The 15,077-nt window shown below is 44.3% G+C and overlaps 1 protein-coding gene across 3 annotated transcripts; it reads right to left on the reverse strand.

Annotated features, from left to right (window-relative positions):
* Positions 1–284: 284 nt before the first annotated feature.
* Positions 285–13,726, reverse strand: mfn2 (mitofusin 2). Of its 3 annotated transcripts, none has more exons than XM_019259949.2 (18): positions 13,384–13,726; positions 11,452–11,633; positions 11,228–11,363; positions 10,929–11,091; positions 10,692–10,816; positions 10,380–10,488; positions 8,961–9,068; positions 8,056–8,209; positions 6,203–6,270; positions 5,736–5,857; positions 5,493–5,619; positions 5,284–5,388; positions 3,705–3,807; positions 3,398–3,618; positions 3,144–3,299; positions 2,859–3,055; positions 2,630–2,764; positions 285–2,285 (listed from the first exon to the last, which is right to left on the reverse strand). In XM_019259949.2, exons 2-18 carry the CDS (start codon positions 11,627–11,629, stop codon positions 2,216–2,218), a joined length of 2,277 nt encoding a protein of 758 aa, XP_019115494.2. In that variant the 5' UTR covers positions 11,630–11,633; positions 13,384–13,726; the 3' UTR covers positions 285–2,215. The 3 variants fall into 3 exon arrangements, with proteins under 3 accessions (XP_019115494.2, XP_019115495.2, XP_019115496.2); XM_019259950.2 differs by having other exon boundaries at positions 13,356–13,726; XM_019259951.2 differs by having other exon boundaries at positions 13,328–13,726.
* Positions 13,727–15,077: the final 1,351 nt, after the last annotated feature.

A 15,077-nucleotide genomic window follows, 5' to 3' on the forward strand; every position in this document is an offset into this window, starting at 1 on the left:
AACTATAAAATCCATAAGCAATGAACTGAATGTTGTCAGTGTTTGTCAGTTTGAGTAAAGTGAAGTGAGATCACACTGCCACCTGCTGGCGAAATTCTCCAGGAAGCTGACCTTTATTTTGGAAAGCTGCACGCCGGGATGAATGGCGTGACGCCATGAAGGACACACTGCATGCTGCCACTTAAACCCTCCATGTGCTGGTCACTGTATGTTGTGCAGTGACTGTGGTGTGTTCCAGACTCATTTGAATGTCTGGTCTCAAGTCATAAATCAGTCCACAGATGTTCAATATTCTTAATAAACTTTTTTCAGCATTGTGTCACCTTTATTTTACTTTACATCCATACATGTATTTAAACAATTTACCAGGACAACAATCAACAACAGCCACAGCATGCAGGTACTTCCTGAAGCCAAACTACTTTGTGATTTACATTTTTGGGGAAAAATCCTTAACTTAGAGGAAAAAAAAAAACTAAACAAGAAAGAAAAAGCAGCAAATTGATAAAGTGCATGTCTTCACTGTGAAGGAAGTGTTGTTCGCAGCCTTCTTGCCCACTTGGCAACACACAGAGTATGGCTTTAATTTGTAGAATGCTCAACCAACCAAGACAGACTTTACAGACTGGACTAATCCAGGCACGTGCACTCTGACCTGGCTTCAGCATTATTTTCTAATTGAAAGGCAAATTTTAAAATGACATTATAAACAACCTTTTAGAAACCAAAAGTACAGCTGCTGCTGGATTTGGCCACCTTTCAGTACCCTGTCATATGTAGTCCAGTTTCCTCTTTTTTAAGTCAAACCATGTGTGATCCTGACAGGCAGAGGGAAGGCAGCTCTGCAGTAACAGAGCCGGCACACACACATTCAGTGCAAGAAAAAAAATGTTAAATACACAAAGATACACAAGACACTAAGGCAGTCATGGACAGTCCAAACGTCACATTTAAAACAGTGCTCTCTAAAATGTGGTTCGTGGAAGGAGAGTTCATTAGATTTGTTCTGGAGGTCTGAGGCTGGACAGTGAGTTTAAATCACAGAAAGGTGAAAATAAAGTTGCTTTTGACAAATTCCCTGCAAACTCCACTCAGGTTTAAAGGTGGAGTTTCTGTTTCTGTTTAACATGAACACTTCTGAATGTGCATTAAAGAATAGCCAGGATCTTTGCTAACGGACATCTCGCAGCGCAAACGAAACCTCAGCGCCCTCTGGAGGACAAACTCAAGGATAGAGGACACTGTGCCCGAACGACCTCAAACACATCTTTGGCATATTAGTATGGACATGTGTTCCTTAACAGATGATGTGCTGATTTGGGGATGTTACAACGATTACAGAGAGAACTTCAGTTTTTAAAGACAATTTTTGAGATTTAAGTCAAAATTCTTAGAAAAATGATTTAATGATTGATCTTCTAGCGTAGCAATGCCGATGTAGCAACTGAATAAATCATTTATAGTGGGGTTAGTTTGGCTTTGCACAAAATGTGGAATAACACACCAAACAGCAATCTTCTATTTTCTGCTTCACTGTTTAACTCAGCTTCATTGTGAGGAAAAGCCTTTGTTTTCAATCTATCATCATTACTATTATTATTATTGTTATTGTTATAGTTCATTAAATTATCCAACTAACATAAGATACTTACATCCATTCCCTCATGTGGACTGTCTTTTACTTGAGCATGGCACTTGTCCAGTGTTCAAAATGTACATACTAACTCAAATGTACAGGTTCAGTGTGGCAGTTAACTGGAATCTAACTTAGAAGGACAGTGTAAGGAGCGTACACGTCACTTAACACTTCTAAGAAGGATACAAGGAGAGCTTCGACTGGATTTCTGTTCTGGAGTCAGATGGGAAGACATCGGGTTCGCTCGAATATCACCACAACTGAACATGAAAGTGCTAAATCGAATGGAGGAATCATCATAAGCGATGTTCACTTCTGACATGCTTGGACTTTCTTTTCATCTTGTAGCTTCTATTTAACAGCTCGTCCTGTTATTTGACTTTTTTTTATATATTAGTGCTGAGTCAAGCAGCTGATCACCGGACGCATCCTGAGCCCACGTATCCACACACAACCACCAGGTAACTCTTCACACACACGTACATCCTGGATCTCCCTCCTGTTCTCCCGTGTTGCTGAGAACATGGTAGTACTGCATGTTCCTGTGCTGTTCATGTTCTCAGGTGGATGATCAGTCTGTTACTTGCTGTGGTGAAGGTACTGCTGGGTGAACATGTTGAGCTCGCTGTCCAGCCAGCCCGCCTTGTTCCTAACAACCAAACACACAAACACGTGAATAATATCCACATTTCTGATTGTTTTTCAGCGCTCTGTGAGTTACACAGTTAACCAATTGACAGAGAGCAACAGAACCGGGCTCAGCAGCTGGACTGGACTGGGTTGTAGCTTACTGAACTGACTCAGCCCGGGATGCCCGAAGCCAAACCCGGCAAGAAAACCGCCTCAGCAGGCTGCTGTATTCTAGAGGTTGTGTTTGGTCCCGGGTCTGACACTGACACTAGCTGCAGTACATTCGGGTGTGCACATATCGGCTATTGTAAACACCCGTCAGGTGTTTGGCAGTCACAGACAGTGTGTGTGTGAGGTTCTTACCGCAGCAGCTTAGCTTTGCTCTGTAGGCCGTCCAGCAGTTCGATCTTGTTGTTCATGTCAGTGATCTCATCCTCAAGGTTCTGACGGGTGACGTCTACCTGCTGGCAGAGCTGAGCAAACACACCTGCCAACTCCCTGAGAAGCACAGACAGCAGGGGCACAGATGGGTTTAAAAAACATTACAACAACAAGTTCAATATTTACTCATATTGGGGGTTGATATGCTCACTGCTGGACTTGGTGGCTGCAGTTGGATCCAGTGTAGCTGACGATGAGCTGCAGCTTCTCACTAGCATAGTCCACAAACTGTCTCTTGAAGGCTCTCTCCTTGGCCTTGGTGGTCCAGGTGAGCCGCTCGTAAACGTAGAGGAGTCCGTATAGACCCACCGACAGGGCGATCAGGCGCCAGCCCACTGCCTTCCAGATCTACACACACAAACAAAGCTTTAGGTGTGGCCACCACATTTATTTTATTCACATTTCTGTGTGGGGGTGTGTGTGTGTGTGTGCTCACCACGCCACCAACCACAAGGACACCCATGGAAGTACGGGAGGTAAGGGAGGCAAGACCAGTCACCATGGAGACCATTAGCTCTTCCTGGGTCACAGAACCTTGTGGGAATGGAGGCATGCTGGTGCTGACTGGAGTGAGGGCCATGGGCCGAGGGACCTACAGGGAGACCAGAGACGGGCTCAGAGTGCTGCTGAAAGCACAATGCTTCCATCACCATCATGGGACACAGGGATTATGTTCCTGAAGGTGCTTGCCTGGTCGTTGTAGCCCATGAGGGCTCGCCGGGTGTTCTTGGGCCCGAGGAAGCGGTTGACCAGCATGGTCCAGCCGAGGGAGAAGTGGAAGCTGATGTCCTCCTGGAAGTCGCTGCAAAGCTTGTCACAAGCCAGGTCATAACTGAGGCTGAAGCACTGACGAGGAACAATCTTGTCTACCTGCTCTCTGACCTGGCTGGGCAGCAGAGGCTTCAGACCCTCTGAAAACACACACACACACATCAAGATGATATACAGTGTACCTACATCCAGAGGGCAGGTGGCTGTGTGTAAACAGGAGTCTTACCGATCATGTCGGTCTGCGTGCCCTGCAGGGCACTGGTGATGGAGGTGGAGCACCTCTCTGACATGTTCTTGCCCAGACCCTCCTCAATGTGGCGGTGGAGCTCCTAGAACAAGAAAAAAAAAGACCACATTAAAGAACACACAGACATACACACACGTCACTTTAGCACACATGTTTTGTACAGCACAGTGACAGCAGGTGGAGGCAGCTGTGTAAGAAGCACATCATTTCTGGGACATGGAAAGGCTATGCGCAGATGCACTGAGCCAACAGAAGAGGAGTGGTGGTTCTGGTAGCCTGGATTATGATGAGAACAGAATAGTAATTTTGCATTTACTGGACAGGACAGCTGTAGATAGACAGGGAAGTGAGCAGAGAGAGAGGATGACATACAGCAAAAGAGCTACAGGCTGGAACTGAACCTGTGTCAGGACTGTGTTTTACCCTCTGTAGAAACGAGGGAGACGATGTGTACATGACTCGTATGAGAGATCTGAACAACTCTGTGAGAAAGATGAATGAAATTCATCAATACTTGAATTGTTTTGCATCTGTGACTCTAGATCAGTGTGGTCATCCCTGCAGTCCCAATGAAACCCTTGTGCTCTGTATGTTAACCACTAAGCATGTGGATCTGGTGCATCAGTCAGGTTCAGGTTCAGGTTCAGAGCTTTGGGAGAACTGTCCTCTGGCCTGTCACGCTGTCACAGATGTGAATAGAAGAGCTCAGACAGGAGCGACATTTTTGGCCTTTAAAATGAGATTGCAGAGCTGAAAGAGTACATGATGACTCAGTCTGGACTGCTCTTACATAACACAGATTACACCGGCTTTATGCAGGTCCATGAGTCAAAAGAGGACCCGGGGTGAGCTTTGCAGTGTGTGCTGCAAGTAGATACCCGACTGACGGATTGACAGATGTATGGTGGTGGAATATTTCTGGATGCACACCTTCACAATGATTCTTGTATCCTGTCATGTTGACTTATCAATGTAAAGACTCAACAGCTACATGGACAGTGTGGATCATCTCCACATCGGTATGGGAAATATTTATGTGTGCGTTCAGTGACTACACAGTCCAGAATCCCGAGCTGTGTTTATAAAGGAGCTAATGCGACACAGGTCCCAATCCCCCCCCTTAACAACTAGCACTGACAAAGACCAAACACACCAGCTGACACAGAAAACTGCTGACATACACATACTTTGTGCACCTGTATGAGAGGAGAGGCTGTGCTGAGAACAAGGACTCGCTGTCATCAGTGACACCTTCATCTAAAAGAGGTCACAGAGGTTCTATGGTCTCATAGAAACTAGTATCAGTACTGATCCCCAAACTGTTTGGACTTTCAAATCAATGCCAAAAAGTCTGTTGTCCAGCAGTTTGGGTTTGTCCTTGTGTAAAGTATGCCATGCAGACTCGGTTGCCTTTTACCCAATCAGCTTTTGATATGCAACACTCAGATGTGACATACTTTAGCTGGTAGAACATACACACAGACACACACGTGAGAAGGCAGAAGGCTTGAAGCTCTGTGAAGCTCACATCATTCTGTTGTAAGTGTGTTAAACTCACATTCTTGTAGACCTTGAGCACTACTAGTGATGGGTGGAAGTCCATGTGAAAGTCATCCACCAGCACATTGAGCTTCCGGATCTCCTCTGCCATCGCATTAGACACCTGAACATGAGCAGAGAGAGGTGAAAAGAGTTTTTCCTTCAGCTTTTCATCTGCGATGCAACATCATCAGGAAGGAACTTTAGGGTAGACATGTTGAGCTTCACCTGTCTCTCCACCTCCTCGGTAATCTTCTTGATCTTGGCCTTGCAGTCCAGGGTCAACAGGTCCAACTGCTTGTCTATGAACTCCAATCGGTCCTGGCGGTCCTCTTTGGTCTCCAGGCAGTAGACCCTACACACAAACACACACAAACAAGTACTCACTATGTTGCAGTGTGGTCTATGACGGGCACAAACCTGCTGATGTTCGCAGTGGTAATAATAATAATAATATTCAGTCCAACTCACCTCTGCTCTTGTGCAGCGATGTGCACAGAGTCCATGATGCGGCGCAGAGCTTCAGAGATCTGTTTGGCCCTCACGGTGTGCTGCTCAAACTTGGTCTTCACTGCTGACTGCGAGATACACTCCTACGCACAGCAGCCACATCAGCAGACATTCAAGACACCCTAACTGAAATAACTACTGACATCTGGATCATTTTTTCATTTCACACAAAGAATAACACAACTAGTAAGTCAAGCAGAAGCCAAGTCAGGCCTGACATCTCATCCTGTACACAGAAATGGCCAGAATGTGTTTGGCCTAGCTTAGCACAGATACAGGAAGCATGGGGAAACTGCTAGTCTCCTTCCATCTATGCTGAAGTGTCACTAAAGGCACAGTAATAAAGAAAACGGATACCCAATGACACCATGGATGTACTCCCAACTGATAAATGACTCAAAGCTGTAACCCAAGCTGTTATGTCTTACCTCGAATCGCCTCTCAAAGTTCTGGAACTCAAACATTCTGGCTTGGAAACCCTCGGCAAGAGCTCCACCTGAAACAACCACAACATGACTCATTAAAAGAAGAAGCCCAAGACCCGAAACACACGAGCAGCTGTAAAAGAATTCAATCAAAAAAAATGTTTTTTTAATGTAAACACGATAACAAATGTGCCCAGACATGTGATGCCAGCCTCCATACTACTTTTCTGCAGTTCAGGTATGCAGCCCTACTGATGGTCCACTTACCACTTCAGACTGACACATCACAATCTACAGCAGCTAATGCCATCAGTGTATGAATGGGTGAATGAGATATGTAGTGTAAAAGTGCTTTGAGTGGTCAGAAGACTAGAAAGGCGCTATGCTGTGTAAGTACAGTCCATTTACCATTTTATGGACTTGTACGGTCTAAATAAAGGATTTAAAGAATGAAATTGTAAAATCGTAAACGGTTGTTTTTTAAATGCAGAACAAGAACACATGAATGTCATATTTGAATACATTACCAGATTTCTAAGTTATCTCTCACGTCACTATTTTAATTCTCCACCTTATTTAGGTGTTTACTCACTAGGGTTGCAAAATTACAGGAATTCTAAAAGTTGGAAACTTTTCATGGGAATTAATAGGAATTTATGGGAATAAACCAAGAATTTCCCAATTGAAAGATGGGCCTGAACAGATTATATTCTAGAATAATCTTGACTAAATCTTGACTCTATTCAGTCTATATACACTTCCTTTAGGGAACATTATTAGGAATCACTATTAATTTTCATTGTTATGCCGACGACACCCAATTATATTTATAAATCAAGCCTGATGAAACCAATCAGTTAACTAAATTCCAAGCATGCCTTTAGGATATAAAAATATTCTGATGTTAAATTCAGACAAAACTGAAGTTCTTGTAATTGGACACCTCAGAAACTCTCTTTCTAGAGACTAGTCTGGAGATTTGTCCTTTAATGTTCATATAAAACAAATTTCGAGGACTGCATTCTTCCACTTTTCTAACATCATTAAAATCAGACGCATCGTGTCTCAAGCGGATGCAGAAAAACACATTTGTTACTTCTAGGCTGGACTATTGTAACTCTTTGTTATCAGGCTGCTCCAATAAGTCTCTTAGGACTTTGCAGCTAATTCAGAATGCTGCTGCACGTGTTCTGACAGGAACCAAGATCAGAGATCACATCTCTCCCATTTTGGCTTCCTTGCACTGGCTACCCGTTAAATCTAGACTAGAATTTAAAATTCTTCTCCTTACATACAAAGCACTTCATGGTCAGGCACCATATCTAAAAGAGCTCATAGTACCTTACTACCCCTCTATCACATGCACATAGCACACTGCTTACTGCAGGGCTGTTGAGGCCACGCCCCCTACCTGCACAGGTGATTTCTGTACCTCAAGTTAAGCAATTTAAATTCAAAAGTAAATTATTCAAATTCAGTTTCTGGTGGCACATATTTGAGCCCATAAATTACTCCCAGTTTCCAATCAATTTCTTTAAATTTTCAGAATTCCCATGTAATTTCTGATTTTTTAATATTTCAAAATTCACCAGCTTAAATTCCCTGGAAATGTATCAGAAGGTTTCTGCCCCTTTGCAGCGCTATTACTCACAAATTACTTGAACCCGCTCACCACACTTTCCTGTATTTTTAATACTATACATCCACATTGTGTCATTTTGAACATGTGATATTGGGTATTGAAAAAGTATCAATACTTTTGACAACTGTAGACAAGATAGCATACTATTGTGACCTGCTTCACCTGTGATTATCACGGAGTGATCAGAGCACTGACCTAAAAACATGATCCATACCTGCTTCAGGCATTCCTTGAGCCTTCTGCACGCGAGCCTGGAGCACTTCCTTTGCAGAGACGAAGAAGATGCGGTCACTGGCCTGGGCCCGGTCCACCACACCCAGCTCGTCCACCAGGAAGTTAGTGCATCGGTCCATGTGCTGCCGACGGACCTGACACAGCAACAGCACACTTTGTTAAAAACCCAACAAGAACAAAGACACAACTACTTTATTGACAGTGCTGTTAGCCCTGCTCAGTGGACCGCAGCTCGACAAGTGAAACCACAGTCTGCTTTCTTAGCAGCAGAATATTTAGTGTGACCAGAGGAAGCAGAAACAAGGAGCAGGAGCAAACATTAGGTAAGAGGCACAAACCATGGACAGGCCCGTTTGTCACAGGGCACATCAAGGACAATTTAAGAGGTCTAGGTTGCTCTGAGATGCATGTCTTTGGACTTACACAGACACCGAGAGAACATCTAAACGGTTTAGTTTCTATGCTGCTTTCAACACCCTGTGAATCAACCACAAATGAAATACAACTGGACTACCAGTGGCCTAACCTGGGCAAATAAAACCTAACTACAGTATCAGCGGAGTCAGATAACAGTGGGGGAACTTTAGACATGGATACAGATATCAGTCAGGGAGAGCACAGGCCTGTGAAGCAGGAGGTGATCCTCACAGTTCACCACACAGTGTTGAGGGGAATGACGGTAACACCAGTTAAGCTGTTCACCGACCTAATCTAAGGCTACCGCTGAGTCAGCAGCACAGAGCTGCATATCCACTGGTGTACGATAGTACAACAGATGCACAGCAGGGATTTATGCATGCATCAAATAAAAATAAGAAAAAGCACAGGCCACCATGTTTGTCATTGTCAGCCTGTCTGAAGGTGGAGATGATTCGTCTTACTGACCTCCTCCATGTATTCAGGCTCTGAGGCTGAGGCGTCCCAGCGGTTGTTAAGGATAAAGATGTTGGGACTGGAGAGCCGCTCATTGACCTTGTGAAAGAAGGACTTTTCCTGTAGAGAGACATCATTTACAACTGGTTTAGTTGCAGACTCAGGCATGATCATACATCATCGCACGCACATACACATATATATTCATAGATATGAATACAGACACTCAGGTCTCCTTGACTTGAAATGTTACAGCTGTTAACCTAAATTGTTGGTACATAAGGTTTTATGGGGCCTCAGCCCCGATACGTAAGATGTTGAACAGGTTTCTTCATAATGGCTTAGGAGAGGAGGGAGGGTGCAGCCTCTCAGTTGGGGAGAGGGCAGCAATTGGGTTTACGTGTTACATTAGAAGTTCTGTTACTGTTTATTTTTTCGTAGTGCTCTTTGTTTTTGGTCCCTCATTCCAAATTTAACTCCAAGTGTTGTGGAACAGCTATCTTGATTGAGGAAAATGTGCAATTTGTATCAACAAAAGTAGTGGCTGATATAAACAGGCGCTTTGTTATTGTTCAGGGCAGGCTGTATAATTTGCCAGTGGTTTTAGTCAATATCTATGACCCTAATTGGGACAGCCCTGATTTCTTATAAGGAACTGTTTAGTGGTTGAGTCGGGCACACACCACTTGAAATTGGGAGATTTCAATACTGTCCTGCAACCCTCTCTTGACCGCTCTAAAATCCCAGCAGGCTCTCTCTCCAAATCTGCTCATATTAAAAAAGACTTTTTGTCAGTCCAGTGGTGTGGTAGATCTCTGGAGATTTAAAAATCCAACACTGAAGGAGTTTTCCTTTTTTTCTACTGCACATCAGATGTATTCAAGGATTGATTTTTTTTTTCTTGTAGACAAAAGAATGCTTTCACTTGTTAAATTGTGTAGATATGATAGTATATTCATCTCAGACCACTCACCAGTCACGAGTGGGCTGCTTTCTCATCAGTTACGTCAATTTTCAGCTGCTCAATTATATTACAGAAATACAAGCTACTGATGGCACCATCAAATCAGACCCGAAAGACATCAACTATCAGTTTATACACAAAGAGTATATTATTCCCTATAAACAGAAACGCATTGACAATGTCCTTTGACTCATGCAAATTTAGAGTCACAACTGGCCCCCTAACATATTTAGGACTAAAGTAACACTCCACTATAAAGATCTGCTCAAACTTAACTTTAGACCACTTATAGATCAAGCTAGGAAAGATACTAAATGCTGGGCAACACTTCCATTATCTCTAGCATTGACATTCACTCCAGCATTTATTCCACTTCATATAACAGCACAAACAGATCCAGGGGTGACTGACAGCGTCCGTCTCAAGCTACACATTCTTCAGAGACCATTTGCTTTATCGTGTCTCACCGTCTGCATCAGTGTGGACTCAGAGTTGGCCACCAGAACAAACACATCAGCATCCAGACAGAACTTGTCGATCCAGCTGTCCAGTTCTGTGGTGACATCGATGCCTGGACTGGAGGGGGAAACAGAAAGTAGAATGAGCAAACTGCAGTCCTCAAGGTGTGTGTGTTTTCTCACTTCAGCTTCAGAAACGTTTCATGCAATGAAGATGTTACATTTGCTAAACTGTCCATATCACAGCAGCTGAGCAGAGCTCATGTGCTAAACGTGATGGAAATGAATGTGTTGATTAGATCGTGTTTACTTGGGTCTGACCTGTCCACCAACACCAGATCATCCCTGAGCAGAGCACACTTGGCTTTAGGCCACATGACACAGACCAAGCTGCCAGCATCCAAGTCTTCATCCTGGTGGAGAGCGTGGGCCAGCTGGTTCACCGTCTGCACACACACACAGAGTTTACATACACTGCGAAGACAAGAACATTCACATCCACAGACTAGAGTTGTGGAGATTGTCTGAGCAGCATGTAAAGACACTCAGTGACTTTACCTTTATGCTCTTCCTCTCCTCAGAGCCTTCAGTGAGGAGGAAGGCCTCATTGCCGTCGGTGCCCTCCACCCTCAGGAAGCAGTTGGTGGTGTGTCCTATTCCGGACGGCAGCACCTTGTCACACAGCATGGCATTGATCACTGAGCTCTTCCCATTACTCGTCCTGCAGAACAAACATCATGCCCGTCAGCAGCATGCTTAATCCTCCACATTCAGGTCAAATGTAACATTTAGAAATGGGATTTAGAACTAGTCTAATAAAGTTTAATCTAGTGTGGATAAGAAACAGATACACATACCTCCCAAAGAAGACCACCTTCATATGTCTGCGGGCAAGCACTTCTCCAATTCCAGCCACCTTGGCCAGATAACCCCGGACCTCCTGTACCTGCTCCTCCGTGGTGACTGGGTCCAGTTCTTCATTTTTGTAAGTATCTAACATATGGAGGTCACCACAAAAACAAGGGATCAATCATTTGTGTCATACTTACTGGTCACTCACTCTCTCAAAAACAAAGGGTACCTTCCAGAAAGCAGGCACTCTCCTTGATGTAGGCCCCCAGCTGTTCAAAGATCCCGTTGATCTTCTTCTTTGCTGTGACAAAATGCTTGAGCGGTGATGCGTTTACTTCCGCCATCAGTCTCTTATCCTTCTTACCGTGGACTGCGTTGCTGTTGGGTCGTGGGAAAACCAGAGACATGGCACTGGACAGGAGATAAACCATTAAAACACACACACACACACACACGCACGTCTTACACAATCTTATAAGCATATCACTGATATGAAACACAAACTTTGCAGCAAATTCAAAATCTATGAAATAGCTTTGCTTCATCATTGCAGACAGGACTGACTGTTTATAGTAAAAGTGTCCAGCTTTAATTAGAATGGACCACGAGTTATTTTAAAATGAAAGTTAGATTTGGCCTGCTGCTGATGCAAACATGCCGTTCTCGTTAAAACCGGCTTTGTTCCATTTCACAGAATGTCCTCTCTTTGTGCACAAAGGGAGACGGAAAGTTTGGACGAGTCTTAAGCTAAAAAAAAACAAAAACTCTGAAGCACAAGCAGCACACATGAAACAGATACTGCAACCTTTAAAACCAGTGCTGGGGGCTGCACTATACACCGTGCTGATCAGGCAAAACAGAGGAATAATAATTACATAACTTTATGGGCCATTTGTGTGGTAATTACCATGAACAGGACGCACATAACCAGTCTGTCAGCATTTAGTAAGAGATGTGTTTTTAAACAGGTCAGTAAATAAAGTTCAGCTTTGGTCTCTTTAAGTGGTGGTTTTATTGTTTTGCTGATTTTTGCTGAAGTGTATTTAAGTACCTAGAAATGCACTTTTAAATAAGATGTATTATTATTATTATTATGGGACTTGTGGATGGTACAGTTTGACATTTGTATACCGTGTTAGCTGACTCTGGAATCTGCACGGTCATGTTCCTGCACGTTCTTCAGTGTGCGGACACAAAGCCAGCCCAACACAAAGAACATGATCAGAACACAGTGCACAGCTGTCTGACACGGTGTCAACAAAACACTGTGAAATGTGAGTGTGAGGTGTGTGTGCAGTGTGTGAGGTGTGTGTGCAGTGTGTGAGGTGTGTGCAGTGTGTGCAGTGTGTGTGCAGTGACGGCAGGCCGGTCCTCAGTCAGCTGTGACCTTTCACATAGTTTGAAGGTAACACAGACGGCACAGTGTGTGTGTGTGAGGTGTGTGTGCAGTGTGTGCAGTGTGTGTGCAGTGTGTGCAGTGTGTGTGAGGTGTGTGAGCAGTGTGTGTGCAGTGTGTTAGGTGTGTGAGGTGTGTGAGCAGTGTGTGTGCAGTGTGTTAGGTGTGTGTACAGTGTGCGTGCAGTGTGTGCAGTGTGTGTACAGTGTGTGTACAGTGTGCGTGCAGTGTGTACAGTGTGTGTGCAGTGTGTGTGCAGTGTGTGTACAGTGTGTGTGCAGTGTGTGCAGTGACGGCAGGCCGGTCCTCAGTCAGCTGTGACCTTTCACATAGTTTGAAGGTAACACAGACGGCACAGTGTGTGTGTGTGTGTGTGTGTCAGTGTATTGGTTCACACAGAGCCTTTTCTAACATGACCCACAGGCACATCGACCTGAATCCGAGCTAAAACAAATAAAAACATCAGCGCAGGCTAACGTTACCCGCACGTTAGCTCACCGAGCTGTCTCCAGCTGAGCGCGCAGACAGGTCAAACATCAGTCTTTATGTTTGTTATTAATGTAATTAACGTAATTAACGTGTTAATGTTAGCTCGGCTCGCACTCACCTGTGTGACATGACAGCGCGAGGGACAAACCCATGATACATCACGAGCTAACTAGCAGTCCGGTAAACTTTCGCTAGCTCGCAGACCGTTACCGGGACTCACCGTGGCTGGGGTCGTTACCGGGACTCACCGTGGCTGGGGTCGTTACCGGGACTCACCGTGGCTGGGGTCGTTCCTCACAGATAGTCCTCTTGCATTATGTCCCCCCCTCGGCTTTCAAACTGTACGAGCTGAGCGGCTATCAACGTCACTAGATGCTAATAATCGGAGTTAGCGATCGGTGCTAAGTGGAGGGGGCGTCACCACGAGCGGATGTTTGGAAGCGCGCGCCGGCTCGCGAGCTGTTCTTCAGCGGAAGTCAGATGTTCCAGCAGCAGCAGCTGTTTCAGTCCTAAACAAACTGTACGCAGTGATCAGTGATGGCAGCGACTCACTGAAGCTTCGATACGTGCTTCAAACCCTGAACTACAATTCTTCCTCCTCTTCTTTGGTGTTTTACGGCAGTCTGCATCCTTATAGTTGCATATACCGCCCTCTGCTGGACTTTACTACTTCATTTCCTTTTTAAATTCTTTTAATTAACCCAGTGAAAACATTATGATGTTCCTCCCTTCTCTACATTTCCCACATTCTATCATACTTTTGACACGTTTCTCCACTGCTCCTGTCCTCTGCAATCCTGCCATCATCTCTTCCCTCTTGTCATCATCTCTTGTTCTTGGACTGAGACTTGAGTCTCTTGAGACTGTGGTGGAGAGGAGGACGCTGAATAAACTTTTACCCATCATGGACAATGAACAGCACCCTCTCCACCACACAGTGGACAGACAGCGGAGCAGCTTCTCCCACAGGCTGACAGATACAGGAGATCTTTCCTGCCACATGCCATCACACTGTATAATAACAGCTAGGTCATAATCTACAATATCTATCTATCTATTTCATATCCATGACAATCAACCATCACATGCTCCACTGTCTCTCTCTCCCCACAGCTACATAGACCAGTTGGATGTTTCCCTACTATGTTGAGTGTGCTATTCAATCTACTGTGCCCTATTCTTAGTCTGCTCATTGTCACCTGTTCCACTCTGCTACCTCCACAACACCCCACCTCTCCTACTTCATCTTGTAGTTTATATAAACGTCTCCCCTTTTCCTGGATTTTCCACTATTGTTTCCATTGATTGATTATTTCTTTCCATATTAAACCTTTTCCTTTTGATAATTTTACTTTCATTTCCACCTTATTATGTCATTACAAGCAGAAGGCTGAAACAGACCCTGTGATCAGTATCAGTTTCCAACGAGTGGCCTCAAAAATCAAGATCAGGGCACTTTCAAAGCCATCAAGCCATAGTATAAACACATATAGTTTTTTTTTTAATAAAAAGCTACACCCTAGACAAGTCGTCAGTTCATCACAGGACACAGACAAATAACCATTCACACCTTCAATTTAGGTCACCAATGAACCTGTTAAGGTCATGTCTCTGCACTGTGGGAGGTAGCTGGAGTACCCGGAGAGAACCAGCCCATGCTGATGAGTCTGCTGATGATTTCAGTCCAGTCAGAGTTCCTGGTTCCAACATCTTTGAGTTTATTTCAGAGGGTTTAGCAGTTAGTGAATGATTAGCAATGTTTCTCACACACCTGTACACATGTACCTGTTCATATACTCTTACTTCAGTTGTGATGGTAACACCTTGAAGCATGTGGTATCTATGTTGAAAGTGGATGAAGTACACTAATTACTGCCAGTGTTCACTTGGTTGAGCTTATGCTCAGCTGCTTTTAGTTGATTGTAGCTGTCAGTCATACCTTTTTAATTCAGTCGTATACAACTGTACAG

The sequence above is a fragment of the Larimichthys crocea genome, chromosome XV (assembly GCF_000972845.2).
Source record: "Larimichthys crocea isolate SSNF chromosome XV, L_crocea_2.0, whole genome shotgun sequence".
In the NCBI taxonomy this organism is placed as follows: Eukaryota; Metazoa; Chordata; class Actinopteri; family Sciaenidae; genus Larimichthys; species Larimichthys crocea.

Excerpts from the sequence above, each read along its gene's own strand:
- mfn2 (XM_019259949.2), bottom strand. The coding sequence starts at position 11,629 with ATGTCTCTGGTTTTCCCACGACCCAACAGCAACGCAGTCCACGGTAAG. Across the intron at positions 9,069-10,379 it reads AGTCCACACTGATGCAGACG|GAAAAGTCCTTCTTTCACAA; the intron begins GTGAGACACGAT and ends GTCTCTCTACAG. Across the intron at positions 3,808-5,283 it reads TGCTCAAGGTCTACAAGAAT|GAGCTCCACCGCCACATTGA; the intron begins GTGAGTTTAACA and ends TTCTTGTTCTAG.